Below are 27,545 nucleotides of genomic sequence, written 5' to 3' on the forward strand. Positions count from 1 at the left end.
CCATTCCCAGTACAACTCAGTAGCACTGCATATATTGTGGCATAGGTGGTCTGTTGGAGCCCCCACGATCTGTGTAAATTGAGGGGTAGCTCGGCTTTATGAATCGTTCAGCTGTATGCTAAATATATCCGCGGGGATAACGCTGTCCTGTGGATGTGGATAACCAGAGGCTGTCAAAAGCTGAGTTTGTAAGGTTTGTTTTCAGAGGGGAATATTCAGCTGCCAGAGAATGAAAACTGTGTAAGGAGGTAGAAAAGATCTGAGCCGTACCATGCACTCACTGTCTCTCTAACGCGAGGGATAGCTGTGCTGCCTGAGGGCTGGGTTCATGAACTTTGGAAAATCTAACGCGCGTTTAAGATGTGTGCCTCTAGATCATGGGAACTTTGAAATATGTTTTCAACGTCATTAGTCTACAGAGCAACCCCTGCAGCCTCCTCCCTGCCGCGCGTGTTTTCTTATTGCTAAAGACATCAGTCATTTCAAGGGCTGTGAGGCAGGCGGGGAACATTAATCTAGAGAACGAACCGTGCAAACAGGCATGACATCCGTTTTCTCTGACTCTGAGTCAGTGACTCATGTGAGTGAATACATTGTGACTGTGGGAAAAGGGCATCTCTGCCGTGCAGCGTCAGCTCGCATGACTTCATAGCTTCCATTGGGGCAGCAGGTGCAGTGACACCGGGACCTTGCTCTAGGTCTCATGACACACTGGCTACGTCACTGGCTCGTAGTAACCATGGCTTACTGGCTGCAGCTCTTTGACTCACTGAATCGCACTCGTGAGACACTCATTGACAAGATGCAGCCTTCCTCTTTATCGCTTGGTGAGGCCTTCCAGAGTGTTGCAGGCTGGCATCGGAACCACTGCGGAGTCTCATGCCCGGCTGAAGTACAGAGTGACAGCTTCCGGTTCACTGACAGCACATCTGCCTGTCTCCCACTGATGTCCTACAATAGAGTGTGCCAAGTTGAGCAGAAGCGGCTGTCTGGGCGCTTCAGAGGGCGTGGCTTCTTCGGTGCCTGTATCAGGGGCGGCTGGTGACATTTGAAAGTGGTGAGGCGTAAACTAATTTGCATATTGCACCGCAGCGAGCGAACGAGCCCGAACCACCTTGCATCCATCCATACATCATTCATGCATCCACCCATCCATCCATCCATCCACCCACCCACCCACCCATCCACCAATTCTGCATCCATCCTGCATCCATCATTCATGCATCCACCCATCCATCCAGCATCCATCATTCATTCATGCATTCACCCATCCATCCATCCTGCATCCATCATTCATTCATGCATCCACCCTGCATCCATCCATCATTCATTCATGCATCCACCCATCCATCCATCCACCCATCCATCCTGCATCCATCCATCATTCATTCATGCATCCACCCATCCACCCACCCATCCATCATCCATCCTGCATCCATTCCTGCATCCATTCATGTGTCCACCCATCCATCCACCCATCCTGCATTCATCATTCATTCATGCACCCATCCACCCATCCATCCTGCATCCATCATTCATTCATCCACCCATCCATCCATCATTCATGCATGCATCCATCCATCCACCCACCCATCCATCCACCCATCCATCATCCATTCCTGCATCCATTCATGCATCCACCCATCCATCCATCCTGCATCCATCATTCATTCATGCACCCATCCATCCACCCTGCATCCATCCTGCATCCATCATTCATTCATCCACCCATCCTGCATCCATCATTCATTCATGCATCCACCCATCCATTCATCCACCCATCATTCATCCTGCATCCATTCATGTGTCCACCCATCCACCCATCCATCCACCCATCCTGCATCCATCATTCATTCATGCACCCATCATTCATTCATGCACCCATCCATCCATCCTGCATCCATCATTCATTCATGCACCCATCCATCCACCCTGCATCCATCATTCATTCATCCACCCATTCTGCATCCATCATTCATTCATGCATCCATCCATCCACCCACCTATCCATCATCAATCCTGCATCCATTCCTGCATCCACCCATCCACCCATCCATCCACCCATCCTGCATCCATCATTCATTCATGCACCCATCATTCATTCATGCACCCATCCATCCATCCTGCATCATTCATTCATGCACCCATCCATCCTGCATCCATCATTCATTCATCCACCCATCCATCCACCCATCCAGCATCCATCATTCATTCATTCATGCATCCATCCATCCACCCACCCATCCATCATCCATCCTGCATCCATTCCTGCATCCACCCATCCATCCATCATTCATTCATGCACCCATCCATCCACCCTGCATCCATCCTGCATCCATCATTCATCCACCCATCCTGCATCCATCATTCATTCATGCATCCACCCATCATTCATCCATCATCCATCCATCCACCCATCTGCATCCATCATTCATTCATGCACCCATCCATCCACCCTGCATCCATCCTGCATCCATCATTCATTCATCTACCCATCCACCCATCCTGCATCCATCCTGCATCCATCATTCATTCATGCATCCACCCATCCATTCATCCACCCATCATTCATCCTGCATCCATTCATGCATCCACCCATCCTGCATCCATCATTCATGTATTTTTATGACCATATAACTTGCACACAGCTTGTCAGTGTTTAATACCAGTCTCGAACCTTGTACTCCAGCACCAATGATACATGATTAATATTAATTGTTTTTAAAAACATGTATTTATTCGACACCAATTTCACACCTTAGTCGGAACATCATTTTTATTTGTTTTTTTTTAAATATCTATTTATTTAACACCAAAGTAAGTCATGTATACATTTTTATGGTTCGATAAGAGGCTCGAACCTGGTTTCCCAGCACCAAAGTCGGCCGTGCTATCCGTCAGGGGTTATGTAACCGGGCTATGTAGTGACCAGCCAATCCTGCGCCAGGATTGGCTGGGGGGGCACCATGACTCCTCGCCCAGTCGCCCTGTGTAACCCCGGGGGCTGCGGCCCGCCCCCTGGTCCTCTCTCTAAGGGGGAATTCACAAGAAAACGATCTGCGCATGCGCGGGCATGTTTGTGCCCAAAAATACACTTGCGCAGCTGCAGCAGCCCGATCCTTCCCCCACCCCCCCTTGCGCACTCCGGGAAGGTCGGGTGTCTCCCGGTTTCCCGGCCTGCAGATAGCGCGATTTTTAAAAATAATTGTGTTTGGCTTCTAGTGAGGACGTGGTGGGTCCATTCCATTGGGCTTAGTGGGGCTTCGCCCCTACGCCCCAATGGACGCACCGCGCCTGGCCTGTATTTGCTCCCCCAGACCCGGCGATGCTCTGTGCCAGCCAGGAGCTGTGGCCATCCTTGTCAGCAGGGGCCTTCAGGGGGGAGGGGAGGAGGGCATGCCCGCTCTGGCGTCCTCCATCACACTGGCCTCTTTGTTCTCAGGGGCACAGCGTTCAGAGCTTGTGGTGGGATAATCCGTCGTACGTGTAGCCACGGGGATGATAACAAAACACACTTCAACACAGGTCACCTTGTCCACAGGTTCTGCGGCCTAACTAGTCCACGCGCATGCGCCGCGTCATCCAGTAAAAAGCTCATTTGTTTCCAATGAAAATCATTTGGGAAAATCCCAGTCAGCAGCTCTGTCTTGCAGACCTTTCCTCCCCTATCAACACTTTTTTCGTCTCGCCTAATGCACCTGGAAATGTATGGAATTTTCTCGCTGTAACTCCCGTAAAAAGCTCAGTAATCCTATTGTATTTCTGTAACACATTGTTACTAACTGGGTGGCCCTAAAGCGCTTTAACCTCTAGTGGATTCACAGGTGGCGGGACCTAATGCAGCAAGTAACTTCCCCACCATGATACTTTTGATAATATGAACTGTGCAGGAAATGGCTCAACTGACCCCTCGGACCTGATGCCACTTAACTTTCTGCGCCCCTAGTTACTTCACCAGTGGAGCTATGTAGGTGCATTCACGTGTGCAACAGACAGAGGTCGAAGTGGGTGGTATCAGAGAGACACCACATGCTCATTATTTTTTAGGTTGAGCCTGGGCAGCACATGCTCTGCAAAGCATGCTGCATTCAGGTTTGGATTTGAAGCTCCGCCCATTTCCCATCTATCTTTTCAATTGGCTCCTGTTACTGTCCTTTCTAAATTGTTGCTTTTTGATTCATGAATAGGCTTAGTTGTCACTCTTTGGTAGCCTTGGTCTGCATTTGTAACCTCCCATAAGGACTGGACTTTTTACTTGTGTTGTTACATGGTCTGCTTTATCTAGTCTGTGAGCACTATTTTCTTTAATGGTTTTTCCCTATTCCACCCACAGCGTGCTTTCCTACAAAGCTTCTTTATTTATTTAATTTGCCAGCACGCTCAGCTTTAAGTATAGTGGACGTGATTCTTTATTTATTTAATTTGCCAGCGCAGACCGCTTTAACTATAGCAGACATGCTTCTTTATTTATTTTATTTGTCAGCGCGGTCAGCTTTAGCAGCCGCGCTACGGAACCTTTGTTATTTTTTTGTATTTTAGGATGAGAGCGCTGTTATTGTTATAATAGAGAACTAAATGATTTTTTGTCCAAACCCATTTGCTAACACTCAACTATCTGTTAACAACAAGGTCTTGTCTAACTAATCCGAGGTGACCATTGTTCATTTTTTATTTGTATACCAAGGATCTCCTTATTTTCTTGTAGTACCAAACATGGCGCGGTGCAAGTTGACGAGCGAGTATATGATGCATACCAGTGAATTCAGCAGAATTCAAGTTTGTTCCTTCAGGGTTTTTTAAAGCAGGGAGCGAGTTTGTCAGAGGTATATTGACCTGCAAGTGTCACACTGAGAAGGTGTTGGGCCAGTGACTTATTTATCTACCTCTTACATACCTCACAGTTTGACTGTGCCTATAGCTCAAGGTTGAGAGATGTGGACCACATTTTGTTATTTCAGTGAGATCTGTGGGTCAAGTTAAGTGAGATCTGTTAGTCACTGTAGCTCTCAGGGTATCTTAAGGTCACTGTATCCATGAAAGAGAGAATTTTGGGTTCATGCGCAGGACAGTATCAGAGCCATGCCTGACTTGGATTTGCTGTCTGGGAGCTTCATGCTTACATCTCCTGTACATTATGGGAATAGGCATGTTTTAGGGTGGAGCGATGGACACTAGGACAGCAAAGACCCTTGCCGCAGAGACTAAACATTCCACTAGTAGGTATTCTGTTGCTACTAAACAGTGCTGTCATTGAGTGGTAACCAGTTGGATTCCAGTTTCACTGGCTATTCGTGAGCTGGAATCACATTCCAAGGTGACCCCATCGGATTGTCGGTATTGTGTCTTGTTTGCAGAGTTTCCACAGCAGGACACGTGCGGAATGGCTCGCGCGTGTGCAGTGCACTTGTTTTATGCTGTGCAGGAGAGGTGGAGAGTTCATACTGTCCCTTGTATCTCCACATACCTCACTTCATGGACAATCAGTAATTCCTCTTGTCCAAGTTTTGTCCTGACCGGTAGGAGTTGGATGCCAAACTGAGCCAAGGATGTATAATAAAGAAATGTAAAGGGGAGAATGAAACCTTCCGAAGACCACTACCCCTCGCACAGACCTTAGTAATATTTAATTTAAAAGTTTGTCTTGTATTTTCTGAATTGAACCATTTTCAATTCTAATTATTCATAACAAAATCATTATTATTCATTCATCAGATACAGCTAACAAGCATTGACAAAGCCTGTAGATCCTGATTGTATTTTCTTGTGTTTGTTGTAGCGTGATATGTCATGATACAGTAGGTGAAGTCTCCCAAAGAGGCACCGGAGTGCTGGTCAAGTGGCAAACTGTGTGAAGCACTGGATATAATTTACATGTTTTAAGCCACACCCCCATTTACACAGGCGACCCTCCTAGAAAGGATTCCTAGCTAAGCGTAACTGACCATTCCTCTTTTAGCAAACCCATCCTCATCTTTTTCATCCCACATAATGGATTGCCTGAAGAGTACACAATGATCTCCACAACACTAGCTTTACTCCACTGAGCTATTTAAAAGAGAACACAAATCTAGGACTTCCATGTCGCAAGCAGTGCTCTGCAGCAGGCACATGAACCGTCTGAGCTATTTCCATGAATCACATATGTGCCCAGAGAGTATGTACAGATCTCTTTGGCAAGTGCATTTACCACCTGAGTTATCTCAACAGTATTACAGGACTTCCAACACAAACACGATGCCGCTGTATGTCCCATTATATTTGCTTACGGTGGAAGACAAGTTTAGCTGCAAACACCCATGTATGCTTAGAGAGGTTTTCCTGCTTTTGTCTCGAGTATCTGTGCAGCCGATGTTCATTACAGGCTTTTTAATTGCCCCAGGACATTGGCAACAGTCTGAAAAGCTTTTTTGTTTTCTTTTTGGCAAGGGAGGGTGGACGTGCCTCACAGCCAGTGCTTGGCACAATGCACTGGAACCCACCAAGTTCATGCCTCCCTTCACACAGTGGACACAAATGTAGAAGTTGGGCAGGTCAGGAGACTGAAATGTGAGATCCTCGTAGCTCTTTGCAACTTGGGTTTAATTCCCACAGCTAACCTAAAATGCAGCATGACAAACTAAAGTGGTTAATGGGTGAATGATGTCGCAAAAGAGCTCAAAACTCCATCTGAAAGCATCAAACAAACGATACATAACAAAGGGAATTGTTATGTTGCCCCTTCTACATTTGATGACCCTTTTAATATGCCGGAACTGTTTTTCTATATATTACCTTCTACCAATTAATTTGATGGCAGGGTTTACAAAATGTATAAAATATAGGCCAAGTCATTGACTCCCCCCCTTCACAGTTCAACCACCCCCACCCCGCCCCCCTCCTGTTTCCAAAGCCCAGCCTGCAGTTACTGGGTTTCTGCAGTTACTGGGTTTCAAAAGCGAATTATTTCCATCTCCAGCATCAGAGTAACCTCTCTCCACAGTACCAGCACGTTTGCTGCCATATACGCACGTCCCAGATTATCTAGCTGCTATGATTCCCCGCTCAGACTCAGGCCGTCCACGCATTTTGTAATTCCGGTTCGGCAAGGATCGATGATTCAGCTGCCTCGGGCGTGCGCGGGGATGCACTTCCCTTCCCTTCTGTCCCAAAATAGAGGCCACGTGCCTCAGTCCGACCCCCCACCCTTCTGGCTGAGGCCAAGTGGCGGCGCTGCGACACAAATTAACAAACAGGGCGGCCGGTTACACCCTGTGTCTCGTTGCAGGTAAAAGAGCACGCGACGAGGGAGAAGACGTCACAGCATCAGGGACCGGGGAAGACGCAGAGCGGCTGCGGAGCAGGTGCACGCGCAGCCTCCAACGGCAAGCAGGATGGGCCAGAAGGACGCCCCCAAGGACCTGTACGTACCGGAGCTCCATCTTGTCGTCACTGCTAGTGCTTTGTGTCTCTCTGTTCTGTTGTTACTCTTTCTCTTCGTAGCTCTTCGCCTCGGTTTTTATGAGCCCACCCAACACATTCCCTCCCCAAAAAAATAATATATATATAATATATATATATATATAATATATATATGTATATATGTGTGTGTATGTATATATATATATATATATATATATATATATATATATATATATATATATATATGTATATGTATATACCGTTCCGTCTCTGTTTTCCATTTCTTTCTCCCCCCCCCTCTATTTTGCTCTCCTGGTCTTCATCTCGTTTCCCGGTTTATTGTCTGTCTCACTTTTTATGCCCATCTGTCTTGACCTGTATCTCGCTCTCTGTCTACGTTATTCTTCACTCGTTTTTTGTCTATATCTCACTGTTCTGTCTCTGGTGCACTGTTTGTCTCTTCTTTTTCTCTCACATTGTCTCTTTAGGGTTTGTCCGTCCGTCTCTCTGTGTTGTCCCTTCCTAATTTGACTTTCCCTTACACTCTTCTACTGCTCCTTTCCCTTCTCTGACCATTTTCTTTCCGGCGATACCACTCCATCATACGTTTTCCCACCTTCTAACTTCCCTTTCTTTCTCTTGGCACTTTTTTGTTTGTCCCCGATACGTGACTGTTTTTAAAAAAAAAATTGTTTACATATTTACCATACCGATCTACATTTTTACCATACCGATCTTATGTGCGCATTTCTTAAAGAAAGGCAGGTGCATGTTAAGTGAGTCAGACATTTTTACTGAATGTAATATCACTGGGTTGCACACTCAGGCCAGAACTCTGATAAATGTGCTCAAGGTTCCATCGTGGGCCAGTACCACCCCATACCAGACAGCAGCAGACACGACAGTTCCATCCCCGGCCAGCAGGTGTAGCTGTTCAATGACCGGTCAACAGGTGCCACTGTAAAAACAACACTGCATGCCAGCAGACTTCACTGTGAGAGCCAAAATTCCAGCTCCAGCCAAATGGGTCACCATAAAAGCAGCACTCCTAGTCCCGAGCTGCAGGTATAGCAGTAAAAGCACGCGCTACCTGTTGGGTGTCACTGGCTGAGCAGCACTTCCAGACTTGCACCGATGATATGAGTATAAGAGAGAGCCCCTTCTCTCGTCCCCAGGTGCCTCTGCAGTGCAGCACTACTAGCCACTGATGCTGCTGATGCTGCTGCTGGAAAGGCAACAGCTCCTGCTCTGGCCAGCAGGTGTCAATGTGTAAAGGCCATACTCCTAGTCTTTGCCAGCCATTGCCTCAGGAGCCCTCCTGACAGCAGTAGCAGAGCTCCAAATTCCTTACCACAAGTGAGTCACTTGAAGGGCAGAGATGCCATTGATTGTTAGTAGATGTTGCTGCAAAAGTAGGTCAGGTAGCCCTCTCCATCAGGTGCCACTGTAGAGCAGCACTACAAGCCAAGGCCAGCAAGTGTCATTACAAGTGCATCACTCGCCACCCTAGCCGGTAGATGTCAACGCCTTACTTCGCAAACCCTTATTAGTGAAGAAAATATAATTAGGAGTCAGAAAGCATGTGCAGGTCACACCTGTTTTAATTTTGCTTCTCTGGTATTCTTGGAGTATCACATGCAGTTTAAACAGGCCTGCCTTATTCGTGAGGAATAAAACATGAAACAACATCCATAGCTTGCTTACAAACTGCCTAACTGGAGGCTTGAGATCAGCAAATGTATGTCAGATCATATTTAGACCACTATATTCTGGCACCATACACATGCAAAGGGCGGATATAGGTAGGGCCATGGTTTGGCGTCTTCTCGAGAATTTTATGTTGCTGACTTTACATTTTTTTTATATATTGCCTTCTGCCCTATACATACCTCTGTCAATACTTTGTCTTTGACTTTGAAAAAAGCTAAAAATGTTTCTATTTCAGCTGTCACTGGCCTGAATATCTGAGAATTCCCATTTCATTTAGGCAGCAGATGGTATGTTTCTCACTGTTAACATTATGTAGTCTGGTTTCTGTGGTTGTAGGGAGATTAGAAAATTATAATTTGTAGATTTTATTTATTCGTTTTTTTTGATGTGATCCTAACCTGTATTTCTATATGTGTAATAGTTTCTTTTATATAACTCTTACTAGACTTAGGACCTCATTACAAGTCTGGCGGTCCACTTGCAGGGGCTTGGTGGTGGCAGTCCAGCCATTGGCTGTCCGACTCACCGCATTACAAGTTGGGGGCCGGCGCGGCGGTCCGGGCCTAAGTGCTGCTGTGGCACCGCCATGCATATTACGAGTTTCAGGACCGCCAGCGGTGTCATGGTGGTCTTTCCTCCATGAAAGCGCTGGCGGTCCTGAAACATGGAAATTCATGCAGAGGGGGGGGCACAACATGTGCTCCCCTATGGGCATTCACCTCAGTTCCTGCACGGCATGGGCTTTACAGGCCATGCCATGCAAGAAGTTGTTTGGTGTTCCCATTGCGCAGGCCATTTTCAGAGGCACCGCCGTGGGGCTGCCCAAGAAAGCTCGCCCGAGATGAGGAAACTCGCAGGTTTGGCAGTGCGGGAGCAGGCTGCTGGTCTGGCGGTCCGCACTGCCAAACTCTTAAACAGGCCCTTAGTGCACCCTAAACCAGTGTTGCAAGGTCTACACACACATCAACAAGTACCATTGTCCCAAATTTTACATGGGCAGTAGAGCGGTGGATATTGTTGCCCCTAACACATAGATAATTAGTTCACAGTTTCTGCTGCTCCTTTTCAGATATCACATGGTCAGCATCATCTTCTTCATCCTTGGACTGGGAACGCTGCTACCATGGAACTTCTTCATCACTGCCATCCCGGTGAGTAATACTATGGACTTCTGTTTCATGTGATGTGCTGCTTATTTCTTTGATAAGGTTGTCTAGCGGTGAAAGACTAATATATGACAAGGCTCATGACAAATGGGAAAGGACACATTAAGAGGCGTTCTGCAGAACAGTTTCAGGAAAGGTTAATGTATTAAAAATGGCAACGTTTTAGTCTTAGGATCAAAACTGTGCCTTCACTCTTCGAAATGCTCACCCTCATGACCATCGGCGGTCAAATCTTTTGGTACTAAAATCTGAAAATATCCACATCAGCACCGTAACTCAAGGCTCTTCAAAGGTTGGCCCATCAGCGCCTTGCTGTCCCACAGGAATACTGATCCAGATAAGAGTAGCAACAGCTACTGCTGTTGAGATAGTGGCCCGATGAATGAAGAACAGTCAAATAAGCTAAGACATCCACCAACAAATGGTTCTTTGATGATCTTTCCATCTTAAAAGAAGGGGCATGACTCATATCCGTCTGGTTAAAGTAATGCCTTCCTGCAGACCATCTGTCGTATTGCCATATCTATGTGATATTAAACATTCTGCCACCTGCTCGATGATGGCCTGCTTCCTGGCGTGTACCCCAAAGCCAAACAATTGTCTACTGAGCTTTTCATCTGGGTAATCTTGAAACAGCGGGGCACGACTCCAGCCTCCTTAATTGCAGCCCCTTCCCGATTCCTCTGCGGTGACTTCATGGCATTCTTCCCTGAAAAAATATCTTAGTTCAAGGCAGCATTGCATCAGAGGATCCCTGGACCAAACTATAATTCTCAATGGACATTAACATTTCTCAATTTTTTTGTGAATTTGTAGAAGTATCTGAGGAATATATCAGTGGCGTAATGAAACTTGAGCCCCCCCCCCAACCCCTGCAAGGCTCATGGAGGGGCCCCAGCTCCAGATTTAATCAGGAGCTTGGGCCAGAGTACTGTGCTTTGGGGGCTCCCTGCAGCTTGCCCCGCGCACAGCCAGGACTGTGGGGGCCTGGGTTACGTCACTGGAATATATGGTAAGATCTTTTGGAAGCTCAAACCCTGTACATCACCTGCTGACATCTGCAAATCTAAATCACATAAAACTGAATATACTGTCATCATTACATTCGTCACCGCACCTCTGTTGTCTGGAGAAATCCATCCGAAGCGGAACCATGTCATTGGTACGCATTTGCTGAAGGAACGCACTACTGACCCGAAATCTTTGAATAACCACTGGCCAGTTTAATGAGTCAGAAGCATGAGTAAGATGTAGAAAAATACAGTGACTCTAAAACTCTCCGATCACCTCCAGCTCAACCATACCATGAGTGATTTCCAAACTGGTTTCTATCTATGGAGGAGAATGAAATCCATCCCAATGGATATGGGGAAGAATTGTTTACAACCAGGGGAACATGTACCTTAATCGTAAATGTCTCTGTGGCATTAGACTCAGCCAATCCTATCATTCTCCTCTCCTGTCTTGAGTATGTCCATGCAGTCTTGGGACCGGCCTTGAGCAAGTTCAATCCATTCTGCTTCGACCTCACGCATTAAATAAAACAGTGGAACTCCAGAGACAGTTAATGTCCCATATGGCACCCAGACACCACTCCTAGTATCATATCTATGTCCCAATTTGTTTTGCTTACGCTATACCCTGAGAATCATGGCATATGCTGTTTAATGTATGCAGCAGCTATCTGGATCCTTGTTTGTATCTCTAAGGAACCAGGGAAGGAGTGCTGTGTCATGGACTCTTATACCCACATTCAGCAAAAGATGTGACATAAAACTCTGCCTGGATGCAGCCAAAGCAGATTTCCTGGTAGAAGGTTGAAAACCGTCACTAGATTCCCTTTCAACCCCTCACCTTTGTGGACACCCCACCGCGTGACTGTCATCAAGTCACAGCTTCAATGATTCTTTTGAGAAAGCTGTGGATTGTACCATGAAACAACAATGCAACTAAAACGTGATCTTTTACCTTAGCGAGCTCCCTGGTATAGTGCTGTTACTGGTTTTGCCCTGGACACTGCTATTCCTGGCAATCATCATCTTGTAGTTTGACAACTGGTGGGTGCGTAATGTCCCTCCCCAAGAGCAACCTTCATCTAGTTCAAGGAACTTCTGTAGACTCTTTGTTTCTTATTGCATTCAGCACTGTTGTGACTTGGTGAGAAAACAGTATTACAAAGTTAGAGGGTGAAACTAATGGAAACTCTACAATAAATGTAACACAGTTTGGTGCTATATTTTTTATGTGGGGATATCAGGGGTGTGATCTGATGCAAAAAAACATGCTACTTAAAAGGATGCACCTCGCCAGGTATGATTTATGTGGACATGAGGTCTCATATGCCACCTATCTCTAAAGGAATTTCTGGGGACAAAGAAACATAAGAAAATAATGAAACAGTTATAAACTAAACAATACTGTAAAGGGCACAAATCCATGCACGATGTAAAGAGGGCAGACAAAATAAGTCCACGACATGCTACATACAGTCTCAAATCTCTTTAGAAAAAACTGTAAAGGAATTAAGAGTACACCATAATAATGAACTTGATGCAGACAGCGATTTAAAGGTTTCATTCAAACGGCGGTTGTGCATGACTTTGTAAAAGCGCATCCGTTATTGTTTCTTCGGATTCACCTCAAACTCTACATAAACTGCTCTGCGAGAAACTTAAGATTTGATTTTTGGATCTTGTAAAGTGTCAAGAAAAGACTGCGCCGATTATGCATCAGCGTCATTATTTTGCCTATATCTAAGAGATCATTAGAAAGTCGAGACCATGGAAATATTCAAACTGTAATAGCTTAGCTTTAAAATCTGCGAAACTAAGGAGAATGCAACAATTAAACCTATTCCATTCGGCTTCTTTTTAAATTGAATGAAAGACATCAGTGGGTGGCTGAATTCGTCTAGAAGGCAAATATGTAGGAAAGAAGGAAAGCCCAAGAGATTAACAAGAAAAAGTGCTGGCAGGAGGCTTTCACTTCTTTAAGGTAGCTGGCAAGTTCTAAGTGTCCGATAGGAACCATGTATTCCGGATTACTCTTATTTACACTCTTGCCTTGTACAAAGCGGCCCTATTGCTCCCATATTCCCCAAAGGAGCGCTTAAGGTAAATCTGCCCCGCCCCCCACAAATACATGCATGATACAAACAATTTGGCGGGAGGACTCTGCAAGTTTAACGTTCTTCCTAGTGGAACAACTTGCTGGTCGCTTTTCAAGTCAATACTAAACTAACAAATATTGCAAAGAAATGAATCACATCTGTTTCATTTTAGAGCTTGGTAAACCGTCTCTTCGACAGTGCTTAATTTGTGCCGGTGTTTTGCAACTTGTCGGTACTTATTTTTGCAGACCGCGATCATCAGACTGTGACTTAGAGCAAGAGGAAGAAAACCAGTGATGAAAAAAACCTGCAAGGGTGTAAAAAAGAGACTGATAGTGTAGGGTGTGAAAGAAAGATGCACAGTGTGGGGTTGAGACAATACAGCTTGGTATTTGGTTATCCCAGCATTCGGCAGCGCCTACTGCGGAATCTTACGAAAAACTTTGATCCCCTGCAATTTAGCATTTTTTTAATGTATGCACTGCTCACCCCTCTTCAAGTCTGCCTCCTGCACCTTTGAGCCTTCTTCCCTCCTCCATTGTGAGTGCCATGCAAGTGATGCATTAAAACAACAAGTGCATATATAAACCTGTTGAAGTGAGAGTGAGCTTGTATAGTGCCTCATCACCTAAACTAACCGGTAACCTCTGTGTTGGGCTTATTCACTCAGTATTTCCTAACTCGCCTGACCGACAGCAGCAGTGTTGTTGAAGAAGCTGAAAATGTCACGATGCTGGAGTCCCGCAGCGCGAGTGGGAACGCCACCGTTGGCCCTGTAGCCCGGGATGAGTTCAACTTCAGCAACTGGATGACTCTCCTGTCCCAGCTGCCCCTGCTGCTCTTCACGCTCCTCAACTCCTTCCTGTACCAGTGGTGAGTGACTGGATGCTCTAGTACCCTAGCAGCAGGAAGACTATTTGGTCTACTGGCATCAAAGTGCCATTCATAAATCTCTCCTCTTTATAGTACCTGTTCCAAGTGCACATTCTATCTTTCTTTTTTCATGCGTTCTCTCCACCCTACCTGCTTCAATTCACCAGAGTCTCTCTATCTTTTTCTCTCTGCCTCAATATGTCTGTTTCCCTCAGGATTTCTTTATCTCTATCTTAACTTCTTCCATTTTCAGTCTTTCTTGCTTTTCTATTGTTTCCTCTCTCTCCTAGCCCTTTCCCTCGCATTCTTTCATGCCTCTCTTTCTATCTCTACTTTTGCTCCTATATTGCTTTTTATAATTTCACAATCTGTCTACTCCCTTGTTCACTTTCTGCTCTTTTCTTTCTCTCTGAGCTCTCTTATTCTTGCCATCATGCTTTTTGTTTCCCATATATCTTTTCCCCACCTTCCTTTTTTTCTTTGCCCTCTCACTTTTGTCTTTCCCCTATTCTTTTCGCACCCTCCTTTTCCTCTCTATTTTTTGCTGTTTCATTCAGTCTCTTTCCCTATTTTTGGTCGAGTCTGCTAGACATCACAAAGTGTGTGGTTGCAAAATACCTTTTTTTTTAGTTTTCCAAGAACTTTAAGTGGACTTAAAACATGCCAATTGTGTACAGTTGGTTTGCTTTATTGTCACTCTTAATTTGCTAATTATTAGATGGATCGCCTTGTCCATCTTGTGTTTGTCCATCCCCTGAAGCAAAACCCTCTTTACTTGTGTTCTTCCAATGCTCACTTTTAGTGAACTACTTTCTTCTTTTTGCTTAAGCACGCTACAAGAGTGCATGTGTTTTCCAGCGATCTCCCTCTTGTGCTTCTGTTTCCGCCTCCTGCTTTGTGTTGTTCTCTTCTGCCTGTTTGCTTTTGTCCCCCCTCTTCTCTCTTGTTTCTTTTTGCATTAGCAGTCCACAAGTTCATGTGTTTTCTAGCCGGCTACATTTATTTATTTATTTATTTATTTATTTTTACACTTGTAATGCGCACAGATACCCACAAAGGGTTTCCCGGCGCCATGGCTAAGAGAAAGAAATACTGGAAAGCAAGTACTATCACAGAACAACAACCATTAGTATAAACAATTATTTATTAAACAGCCAGGTTTTGACTTTTTTCTTGAAACTGGCAAAATTTTCCTCTTTGCGCAAAGCTAAAGGGAGGGAGTTCCAGAGAACTGGTCCCAGGTGGGAGAAAGATTTACCTCCCATTCGGGCCAGTTTGAATCTAGGAACCACGAAAGTTGCTCCATTTAAGGAACGGAGATTCCGTACAGGAACATGGGGCCTGACCAAGTTCTGCAGGTACCGTGGTGCGGTTCCTGCCCTGATCTTGAACATAATGGTCAAGGCCTTAAACCGGACCCGGTTTTCAACTTTCAACCAGTGTAGATCTCTAAGGTGCTTCGAGATCCTTGCTGTCCTAGGGATCTTACATAACAGCCTGGCTGTGGAGTTCTGGACCAATTGTAGTCGTCTGACTACGGCTAAATTGGAGCCCAGATAGAGAATGTTACCGTAGTCAAGCCTAGATGTTATTAGCGCATTGACTACGGTCTTCTGGGTATCCACAGGTAACATCCAGATAATCTTCCGCAGCCATTTGATGATGGTGAGACAAGTACCAGCCACTTTATTGGCCTGCTGCTTCATCGACAGAGAATCATCGATACACACCCCAAGGTTTCTAACCTGGGAAGCCGGACTGGGGAAAACACCCATAGATGGCGGCCAATGTCTATCTTGCCACAACTCACGATTTTTTCCCAAGAGAAGAATCTCTGTCTTTTCCCCATTAAGCTTCAGCTGGTTAGCTGACATCCAGCTGAAGACCTCCTGGAGACCAAGTTTCAGGACTGAAGGGGATGAAGACTCTGAGTTAGTAAGGGAAAAAATAATCTGTGAGTCATCCGCGTAGGTCATGAGTTCCAGACCTACTCGCTCTGCTAGATCAGCGAGGGGGCGGAGATAAAGGTTGAAAAATAGTGGACTTAAAATTGAGCCCTGGGGCACGCCGTGAGGTGACCGAAAAGTGTCCGACTGTGCGTGTGAGGACGAAATCTGGAAAGTCCGGTCGCTCAGATAGGATCGAATCCAGCCCAATGCGGTCCCTCCGACACCATCCACGCTCAGCCTGGCAAGCAGTCTGTTGTGCGAGATGGTGTCGAAGGCCGCGCTCAAATCAAGCAGGACGAGAGCCATCGTTTGCCCGTCGTCCAAAAGTGCCCTAATTTTCTCCGTAACTCCCAGGAGGGCAGATTCGGTTGAATGGCCTGCCCTAAAACCCGATTGGGAGAAATGGAGCAGGTTGTTATTCTCCGCGTGCGATGATAGTGCACCATGGATATGCTTCTCCAAAATTTTCGAGAAGGCAGGCAGCAAAGATATCGGTCGATAATTTGCAAGGACCTCTGGATCAGCAGATGGCTTTTTCAACAGAGGGCTGACCATAGCGTGCTTCCAGGACGCCAGAACAGTTGCCAAACGAATGGAGGCATTAAGTGTCTCGGCAATGGTTCCTAGAGCACCGTCATCCAATTGGCACATGATATTGATGGGAAGGGGATCACACGGAGAACCTGATTTAATAGAAGTGGCCAGAGATTTTAAAATGCCCCCAGAAATGTATGGCCAGGCATCCAGCCGGTTTCCTGGTGGGCTTTCTAAGGGAAGAACTTCCCTATCTACCCCCACCGGGGAATTAATATTTGCCATAATAGTGTCGATCTTTTCCACAAAATACGTGGCAAGATCTTGGCATTTTTGCGAGGTGAGGGGGCGTGCATCCGCCGAGGAATTTGCTCCGGCTAAGTTTTTCACTGTGCTGAAGAGGGTCCGAGCTTTGTTAGCAGCCATGTTAATGGTCTTGGTTACATAAAGAGCCTTAGCTCTAGAGCAGGCCCCGTGATAGAGGTTTCTGGCCTTACGGTACAGTTCCTTTGATTGAGAATCATAATGCTTGCGCCACTTTCTCTCAAGTCCCTTACACTTAGTTTTTTCAAGTTTTAGTTCTTCCGTGTACCAGGGAGCCGGAGGCCGATGGACATTCCCTGTACACCTGGTAACGGGCAGGCAGATGTCCACTGCTCTCTCTAACCAAGTGTGGGCTTCCAATGCATTTACCTCCATATCATCACCCAAAACTGGGGGGGATACCTGTAGTGCATTCTGCAACTCAATCAAATCAATCTTTTTCCAGTTTCTCATAAAAACTGGAGGCCGGGCAGACCCTGGCAACTTAGATTGTGTGAGGGTGATACAAAAGAGCGTTAAAAAATGGTCCGACCAACAAATAGGGTAGGTTTTTAACCATTTTAGCTCCTGTATGTTAGAAACAATAGGGTCCAGCAGGTGTCCAGCCTTGTGCGTTGGGCCCTCATTTCTCAGGGACAGATTTAAGGCATTAAAATCCTCCAAGAGGTTAGAGGCAATACTATTAGATTTGTCCTCAAAATGGAGATTTAGGTCCCCCAGTATCGTCAAATTTTGGGCATTCAAAAAATAGGGAAAGATATAATTAACCAGATTTGTAGCCCATGCACTGGCACTACCCGGGGGGCGATAAATTAAGAAGCCTGAAAACATAAAATTTGGATTCAAAGATATTTTAAAAAATGCAGCTTCGCATCCAGGGATATTAACCGTAACAAAATCACAGTTAAAATCACGATCGAAGATCACAGCAATGCCCCCTCCAACCTGTCTATCTCTATCAACCCGAACGATAGCGTAGTTGGCGGGCAGGGCGGCGGCGATATCAGGACCTGAGCCCTCATGCAACCAGGTCTCTGTTAGAAATACCGCACAGGGTTTTTCTTCCATTAGGAGGTGGTGGATATCTGCTTTGTGTTGGGGCAGTGATCTACAATTAACTGTATAAAAAGTAAAAGTACGAGAGTTTGAAACAGAGGTTTGAATGGGTGGGCTAAGCTTGTGTAGGACCTCTGGGTAAGGTTGAATATTAGTTAGTGCAAAAGCACAGTGAGGGCAAACATGTATACCTTTTAAAGAGGGCTTTAGAATGGCACAGTTGCTGTTGATGTTTGGGCGCAACGCCCGTATCTGATCCGCTGTGATCTTAACTATATCAGCGTTTCGTGCCCCTGGTCCCGACCAGGCCCGGACGGGCACAGACGGGCTGGTCTTGGGCTCGTCTTCGGCGCAGTCAGAGGCGCCTACCCTGCGCGCCATCGCTGCGCGCTGAGGCCACCGAGTGGCTAAATAGTCGCCAGGAAGCGGAGGTCTAGAGCGCTAACCGCTCGACACTCCGTCAGGTGACTGCCCCTGTCCCGCCCTCGACAACCCGCGATTGGCTGGAATGCCGGTTGCCTGAGAAACTAGGCGGAAGACAGTCCCCGGCTAGCAAGTGCTGCAGACTGGTGAGTGCAAGTGTGTGCTCTTTCAATCAGAGTGCTTCTAAAATCACAGTATACACAACAACAGTACAGACAGTTATTAAAACGAGCTTCCGCTCTATGTTTCAGCACAATGTGCAATTGTGCAATTATGTCCCCCTGTCCATGCTGCTCTCTCTTTCGTGTGCTTCTCTCCCCTGCGCTGCTCTCTCTTGACTGTGCGCCTCTCACCACCACCCGGAATTATCTGTTTCTCTCGCTCTCGTCCCTGTGGTTCTGTGGTGAAATTGACACTTTAACTATAATTTTATTTTTTTTATTTTTTATTTACTGATACAGGCGACATCTTGGATAAGTAAATAAAACATTAAAACAAATGGTGTCCACACCATTCCACTGGCTGCACATTCTTCATGTCAGTAGAATGACGCGACCACCATTGCCTCCTTTTGTATTATTGTTTTATGTTTTATGTTTTTATCGATGATGCCCAGCGTCTCTTTCTCTGTACAGCGCTGCTAAAAGCGGCTGACAATAGGACCCAACATCGATAGTTATTGGTTTTGCCAATGCTTCTTTGTCTTTTTTCTCTCGCTCTCTCTTTCTTTCTTTAACCTTCTCTTGTTCCCTCCTCTTTCTCCCTCCTCTTTCCCTATGTCTTTCTTTCCCTCGCACGCGTGTCTCCCTCTGTTCCTGTGTCTGACGCGCCACAACTCATCCTCCCGTTTTCTTCCCAGGATCCCGGACAGGGTGCGCATCGTGGGCAGCATGCTGGGGATCCTCCTTCTCTTCATCCTCACCACCGTCCTCGTGAAGCTGGACATGACTCCGCAAAACTTCTTCTCGGTCACCATGGCGACTATTTGGTTCATTAACTGTAAGTGCTCTGGGGTCAGAAGGTCACAACGCCCTTTCAGCACCTCACCGCATGATGTATTATGTTTCCTCCCCACCCCCTTCGTAGCCTCCCCCCCTGCCCTCCTCGCTGTTTCTTTCAGTCTGTTTGTGTCATGCGTGTCTACCCTTTTATGCCCTCTTCAGCCACCAGGACACCAGATGCTTGTACCCCTTACATCCTTTGCACACTCTCGTCCACTTTTATTTATTTATTTAATGCGATTTTATATAGCGCGACCATTACCCGAAGGTGTCGGAGCGCTTTACAAAAGAACCAGTTGTGATACATAAGGATTTAGGATTACATGAGTTACATAAAAGATACAAACAGAAAAAATTGCAAATGTACAAGTTGTAAAGTCACACAAGGAAGAGATACAAACAGAGAAAATTGCAAATGTATAAGTTGTAAAGTCACTCAAGGAAGAGATACAAATGGATAAACTCTAAGAATCACATAGGAATGGTAGTGAGTACAAGGGTCTACTACATATACTAGTGGTTAGAGTTATCTCTAATTACATATATATATATATATATATATATATATATGTATATATATATACACAAATAGATTTTCTCAGGATTTTTGGTGAGGGAAGCAGCATGCTGGTTACAGGTTGTGCTAGGCCGAACCACGTAAGCAGAGTCTGCAAAGGTTAACAAGGGGGTGGCCGATGCTCTTCCCCCTCCGATCCCTGCAGTTTTAGATAATAACCGCGTGAATTGCTTCTGGGAGGGGGAGGCTTCAAGTGCGCAGATCCAGCGCAGGGGTGCAGCCGCCATTTTAAAGCCAGGCATGTTCCAGAGATAATGTAGCAACTTGGCACTCTCTCTTTCTTGAGCTCTCCCTTTCTGCCTTTCTCTAGCTCTGTTTCTGTTGTTAGCTTTCTTTCTCAATCTTTCTTTATTCCCCTTCTCTCCATGTCTCTAGATTTCATTAGTAAGGTCCAGTATGAGCCTCATCTCCTCACCACCCTCTCCCTTTCATTCTTTTCTGTCCATCTCCATATTGCCGCAGTTTCCTTCCTCTCTGTAGTACTGCTCCCAGTCACCTTCTGCTCACTAACACCATCTTCTCTTTACACTTTTAAAATGGCTTCAAGTTGTTAGGACATTTTCATGTGTGGCCCAATTAATTAACAGTTTTTGTTCCTCGCTACGGGCCAGATGTAGGTAATCCCAGATTACCGATTCTTAAATACCGAATCATACCAATTCGGTATTTAAGAACTGGCAATCGGGATGTAGTTAATTTTACCGATTTAATTACCGAATCGGTATCATTCGGTAATTGCCATTTATTCCTATGGGCCTGGAGGCCCATAGGAATGAATGTCAATTTTCGGTAATTGGGGGAAACATTGAAGGGTGGCAGGGTATCACTTTGACACCCTGTTGCACCCCTCAATTGTGCATGGATGCACATGTTGCAGACATACATGCCCTTAGGGCATGTATGTCTGCAACATGGCACTGTTTAAAAAGCAAAAGAAATGCTTTTTAAGGGGTTTTCATTATTTACCACCAACTTCTATTTGGTGGTAAATTAAGAATTCTTAAACCCCTGTAGCACTGATTACAGTGCTACCTACATGTCAAAATACAGATTCAGTAATTATACCGATTCGGTATTTTACCGATTCAGTAAAATTACCTAATCTGTATTTTAACATGCCCCTACATCACAAACTCCAAATACCGGTCGGTAACGGCCGAAATCAGCTGTTACCGACCGGTATTTGCCTTCCTACATCTGGCCCTAAGTCTGCTGCAGGCCATGCATAGAGAAGCAACAATACAGTGTAACATAGTTACATTTCAATTTGTGTATGTAAAAGAAACTGGTAATGTCAACAAACTAGCAAAGCGGTAGTTATGACTGAGGTAAAGAAATATAAATGTACAGTACCAAAGGGACATTTCCATTTGCATATGTCTTTGTCAACAAATTAACAAACCATTAGTTCCGAATATGGTAGAGAAACAAACTACAATGTACTAAAATGACATCGCGAATTGCAAATGCCTTTGTGACTCAAAATGTCAATAATACAACTCGCAGGAACTATATCAGTGATTTGTGATTAGTTCTGCTGTTGCACAGCCCTAATTGGTTACTGCTTGACAATGGCATTTGGTAAACATCCATGCAATCCATGCCAGCCATGGCATTTAGTAACTATTAGCATAGCGGAAGATCTCCTTGAGGGCCAGCTTCCTTCGTCAATGTGGCAGCTGTTGGAATTGGAAGGAACATACAGCTGTTCTTCGGACCGCTGCTCGCTTTCCCACCTGCTTCATGAAGATATATGAAACCGGATGCATAGGGATGTGTGGGAACAGCCTCTGCGCTCTGCCAGGTTAACTCATCTGGGAGAGCCAAGCCAATAGTTAGGTCGCATGGCAGATGCCTCCCAAACACATGTGCTACCATGCCACCTAGTCAGTTATGCATTTACTACCAGCTTAGACACAATTCAACTGAAGTGGTCTAAAAATATTACTCCCATATTGCATTGGGTATTTATTGTAATTTTTTATTGCAGGAGCGTGGCAGTAACAAAGCCGGCATACATTTGAGGGTCGAGGGTGATTGGAGATCGTGTACATAGTGGAAGGGGCAGGTTTTTAGTGTTCGAGACAGGTGGAACCTAAGGGTTCCTTAACAGTGAAGGGCTGGATGGGTTTCAAAGGAATGAGTTTTCAGTTTCTTTCTGATACGGTAAGGGAGGGAGACAGTCTGATATGCGGCGGGATGTTTTCCAGAATCTGGGTGCATAGATTGAGAATTTTTTTTTCTGTTGGTTTCCTATTTGTACCTCTCGATTTCCAGGCTGGTGATGTCAGGACTTCGTTTGTGACATTGACCTCCTTAGATGGAGAGTTATTCAGCCAGGTATGGTTGTATATCCTTTAATACTGTCTAGCATATGATACATCACGTTTTGAAGATGACATTGACGGGTAAGGGCAGGCAGTAAAGTTCTGTCTGTCTGGTAAATAAAAAGATTAATTAGATTAAAATACAGGACCTATACCTGCCCTGCTGACATAGCCCCACCTGGAAACCCCACTTGTGTCTCACGCTCTTGTCTATCCCTCTCCTCTCCCAGTCCTCCATCTCCTTTGAAGACCTCGGTCCATCTCCGGTCGCTAATATCAACCCACGGACCCTCTCCTCCTAGTCCCCACACCCTCCTTCCCTGTCTTCTTTCCACTATCCTACTGTGTTTTGTCACTATCTTTCTTCCTTTCAAACCCCACTCACTCTCCTGCTCTACTTCAAGTTGTATCACATCCACTTACCTACTTACTTTTCTTTACACTATTCCTCTCACCTTTCCACACCTTATACCTTTCTGTCTCCCAAACCCTAAGTTCTGTTACTGTTATAAAAATCCAATTAAATACATGATTGACAAACATACTATTCTGGTCAGGCAAGCCTTATTAACATGTAAAAGTATTCACAGTTTGATTATTAGAATAGGGCATGAGTGGTTTGAAGAATATTTGATATTTGGAGTCCCTTCCCTTTTGACACATACTCCCAGTCACAATATAAATGACAAGTGATTGGCCCATTACTGCAGCTCATTTTGTTTCACTTGAAACAAAGCACTGTTATCAGCATAACGTTTCTACTGTCAAGAGCCTGCCCCCCCCCCCCAACCCCAGATCACTTGAGGCCCCCCTAGGAGACCACCCCGCCCCCCCAGTTTGAAGACCCCTGCTCTAACCATTTCCTTCCTGTTTCTATTTCCTGCCTTTCAATATCTATCCCTCCCTGTAACCTTCCTAACTTCATGCCTTGTATTTTTACCAGTTCTTACCATCCAATGAAAAATTGTTTACCTAATGGATAGGAAGGAATGAGGATATAAAGTGAAAGGGAGGTTATAAAAGGATTCAGAACAGATTCTAAAAAACGTCCTCTGAGTCTTCACAGGCCCAGTGTATCTGACATTAAAACTCAGCACACTTTATATATTCCAGTGCAGTCAATGCACGGAAAAGTTAGTATCTGTGGTAAAAAGAAAAAATCTAAAAATTATGCAGATTAAGTCTGTGGGATGTAAGGAAAAGAAATGTATTGCTATCATCCAGAAGGTAAATAAATGCACCTTTCACCAAAACAACTAATTCACTTCCTAACTTTGGCATTGAAATTTATTCGGAACAGGTCCCTAGAACATTGTCCCCGGACTAGCACTTGAAACCCCTAGTTTTTCCAAAGATAACCTTCTTGAAAGTTGGCCTCTGTCCATCTGAGCCAAGACCCAACATTACTATGTTTTCATCATAGGGCTGCTCTCCGATGGAAATTCCAGAGATGGTCTCAAATAGGGATGGGCGATAAATTCTGGGCGGAGTTCACAGATTTTTGGCTATGCTTGTAACGTGGAGTTCCAGAAAACTCAGCCAACCAATGCGTGGCCAACGATAAGTTGGTGAGCGAGAATTGGCTTCCCCTAGCAAGATTTTCAGGCGCTAGGAGGGCACTTAACGAGAGTTTCTCAAAGAAGGCGGTTGTGACTGTTCGCAGTGAGAAAACTGTTGCCTGAGTTGAAAATCTACTTAAGTAGCAGCAATGAGGCAGAACCCTCTGGCAATGAGGCAGAACCCTCTGGCACGCCACATGGTGTCATCCGTGCTGATTTTGCATCGCTGAACAAGCTCCCGGCGCCAAAATTCAGTGTGGCCTGCCGATTTCCGCCATTTCGCGGAATCTCACAGAGTTTTCATGTAACTCCAGGAGTTCCACCCTCCCCTAGTCTCAAATGGGAAGTAAATATTTAAATTCTGTCCTCTGGCTCTAATGAAAATGATATGTTCCTATTGATACTTTAATTTGTTTATTGGGGGTTTTCACCCAATAGTCTAGGTACAAATATTGCCCGAGTACCACTCACCATTTTACTTTGTCAGCCCATAATGAACCTTTTTAAGGGAGCACCAGTGAGAAAATAGATTTCTAGTCGTAGTAATGCACATTGGCCCCACGCCCTCCTTGCAGCTTTCCATCTGGAGGTTCCTCCATGAACATGAGAACAAAGCAGCAGGTGCAGGCCTGCGAATATATATAAAATATTTACCGTAAAACCAGACCAGTTGCAAGCTCATATCAACAAATGATCGTCCTCCCTTGGGAATCACCTGCTGCTCTGTGACTTGATACGCGGTGGAAATGCGTTTTCTTTGCCATTTTGTTTAGTGATTGTCTCGTCGATGGGGAAAGCAGGTTAGGAAAGTGAAAATCTTACACGCGGTGTTTAATTTGTGCATTAGACAGCACCGTTTTTGGGGACAGAGAGACTTACTTTTCATAATGAGACTTTGAGCCGGAACAAGAGGGGGAAGGGCAGGATAGGGAGAAGAAAGTAGGATTAGAAGACAAGGACAAAAGGTGAAAATAATGATGAAAAGTATCCTAGTAGAGAAAGACGAGGAGACAGAAGTGGGAGTGGTGTAAGAAAGAAGCATGGGGTGGACTAGACAGCCCTGGTACACAGCAACGCTAGCAAACGCTAAGCACTTGCTAGTGCGTCTTTCACAAATTAAGCACTGGTTATATGTTATTCTGTGTTATTTTGGAAGTCTGCTAAGCGCTTTATGCAGCACAGAGGAGCCTCATAGCACTGGGCAGTGGGAAGTTTAAAATCTGAAAGGGATTTCGGATCAAGCTGGGAAATCCAGTTTTGAAACTAACTTACCCATCAGTTCTCTGTTGGTGGACATGGTGTCACAGGCTGTTTGGTTATTTCTAAATTATTATATTTATAAGAGAAGCGAGGCATTATGCATAATTTAAAAACTCATGGAAGTATCATGATGAATCCAAACTGATGTTTTTTTAAAAATTAGAATGAAAGACAAAAAAAGTATTGAAACAATGAAAATAGTTGACATTTTTAAAACAGCTATGCAGTATTTAAAAATTAGGTGAGAGCTGATATTCCGAGTATGGTAAGAGTCATGCATTGCAGTAGGGTTTAGGTTAGATCTGAGGTAATGTGTAGGGGATGGTTTAGTGCTAGGTGTAGGGATAGGCATCTTTGGAGGTTTCATGTTCATGGGCCCATCAGTATCCTACTATAAATTTAATAGTCACCATTAAGAGTTCTTAATTTTGTATTAGTCATTGTTTATTTCTTCATTATAGCTTCCTTGATTTTCAGATTCATCCAAAGGAGCATTGTAGTGAGGCCTGTGGACGATTGCACCTTTATAAACACTGTTAAGGCACTTTTTCTACATTCACAGTGGCAGTGGCCTGCCACAAACCCTGAATGCACAATTCTCCAAAGACCAGTCGTTCACAGACTTCCATACGAATCAATCCCATGGGCTCCATTTCGTCTTCGCAGCTTGTCCATGACATCCATCTTTGATAGTCATCTTGTCATTTTCAAATGATGTTGTAGATGTGATGGAAGAATACTACAGAGTGAGAAACCCCAAAAAAAATCCATACACCCTTCTGCAGAAGCCTTGTGAGAGATTTATAGTTTAACATTTCTTCACCCCTACAGGCCCTCATACCCAATATTTTAACGCTATTTGCATTTTATATGGCGAGGTTTCTTTTAAGAGCATTAATTATTTATTCAAGTGTTTATAGCAACGTTTAAGTTTTACACTTGTCAGGAAATTTCCCTTGCTGTGAAAACTATTAGAGAAATGTATCTTAAACCTACTGCGGATATCTCTCCTCACAACCTTTGAGTTTCCTTTCGATCAGGATTTCGTTAATGTCAAAGGACACATAACATCATCCCTCCATGTGTTGGGTGGTTCATTCTAAACTGCCCTGTCTGCATATACTTTTAAATTCCTTCGTAGCAAACAACACAGTCAGTCATTTAACCGTCGGAACACGCTTTACATGACAGTCGATGTCAAGGTACTCTCAGGACTAGTTTTGTCCCTACTGGCAGATGCCAGTTTGTGAAAATGGAGTTCTCCAGATCCCCGTCTATCAGGGCACAAGTCCTAAAAAACAGAAGTGGGGGGACGCTGGCGTCACAACAAGAAGTGACGTCACGAAAGGTGGCTTGCACTCAGTTGCAGTTTATAGTTATCGAGCTCCCGGTAAAAAAAGTGGGGGACGCCGTCCACCCGCGTGGTACCCCGACTCGAGCCCTGCCGTCCATACTTCTGACATGAGACTCCCCTCACGGCTCGATGCCAGCCCCAGCAATTTCCAATCTTCACATGAAGCCCTGAAAGACGTACTTGCTGGATAAGAATTTACCAACATGCAGTTCTGAAAATGTACATCTACAGATCAGTTAATGCCCCGGTTACTTACCGGTAATCTTCATTACTCCGAGTCCATGTCTTCCTCGCCACAGTAATTACCCATGAGCCTCCGGCTCCAAACAGAACTCCATGTATAAAACAAAAAAACGCTCTAGTCTCCCTCTCCCTCCTCCAAGATGGCCCCCAGTGGCTCCAGCCAATCCCATAAAGGGATACAGAAATACCAACACGACCTGAAGAACCAAGCCGCAGTCATGAAGCCACCAACAGGGCCAGGAGGGAAGGGAAACTATACTGTGGCGAGGAAGACATGGACTCGGAGTAATGAAGATTACCGGTAAGTAACCGGGGCATTACCTCCTCGTCCTGTCTTCCTCGCCACAGTAATTACCCATGAGCCGATACCAAAGCAATCAGCTTCATGCAAGGAAAACACTCCACAGAAATCATGCAGAGAAACATATTTCAAACACAAGAGTTACAAAAATTCCACAGAAACATACACCTCAAGTAATCCCAGCCGACAGTACAGAAGAGGCAAAGGAAACAGAACCCCCACCCCCAAACTGAAGGCGATAATGGGCCCTGAAAGTATGCGGGGCGACCAAGTGGCAGCCCGGCAAACATCCTCCACGGACTCCCCCTTAAAAGCGGCCCACGATACAGAAACAGACCTGGTGGACCGACCCTGAACAGGAAGAGGGGGAAGTTCAGAAAC

At 45.1% G+C, this 27,545-nt stretch overlaps 1 protein-coding gene across 3 annotated transcripts in view; it reads left to right on the forward strand.

Annotated features, from left to right (window-relative positions):
• Nucleotides 1–27,545, forward strand: part of SLC29A2 (solute carrier family 29 member 2) — a 73,966-nt gene that overhangs the window by 19,903 nt on the left and 26,518 nt on the right. For all 3 annotated transcript variants that reach the window (XM_078660801.1, XM_078660799.1, XM_078660800.1), the window contains exons 2-5: nt 7,265–7,399; nt 10,178–10,259; nt 14,054–14,256; nt 19,402–19,541. In XM_078660801.1, coding sequence (XP_078516927.1) covers nt 7,371–7,399; nt 10,178–10,259; nt 14,054–14,256; nt 19,402–19,541 — 454 coding nt within the window. In that variant the 5' untranslated portion in view covers nt 7,265–7,370. The remainder of the gene's footprint in view (nt 1–7,264; nt 7,400–10,177; nt 10,260–14,053; nt 14,257–19,401; nt 19,542–27,545) is intronic.

The sequence above is a fragment of the Lissotriton helveticus genome, chromosome 9, assembly GCF_964261635.1.
Source record: "Lissotriton helveticus chromosome 9, aLisHel1.1, whole genome shotgun sequence".
NCBI lineage: Eukaryota > Metazoa > Chordata > Amphibia > Caudata > Salamandridae > Lissotriton > Lissotriton helveticus.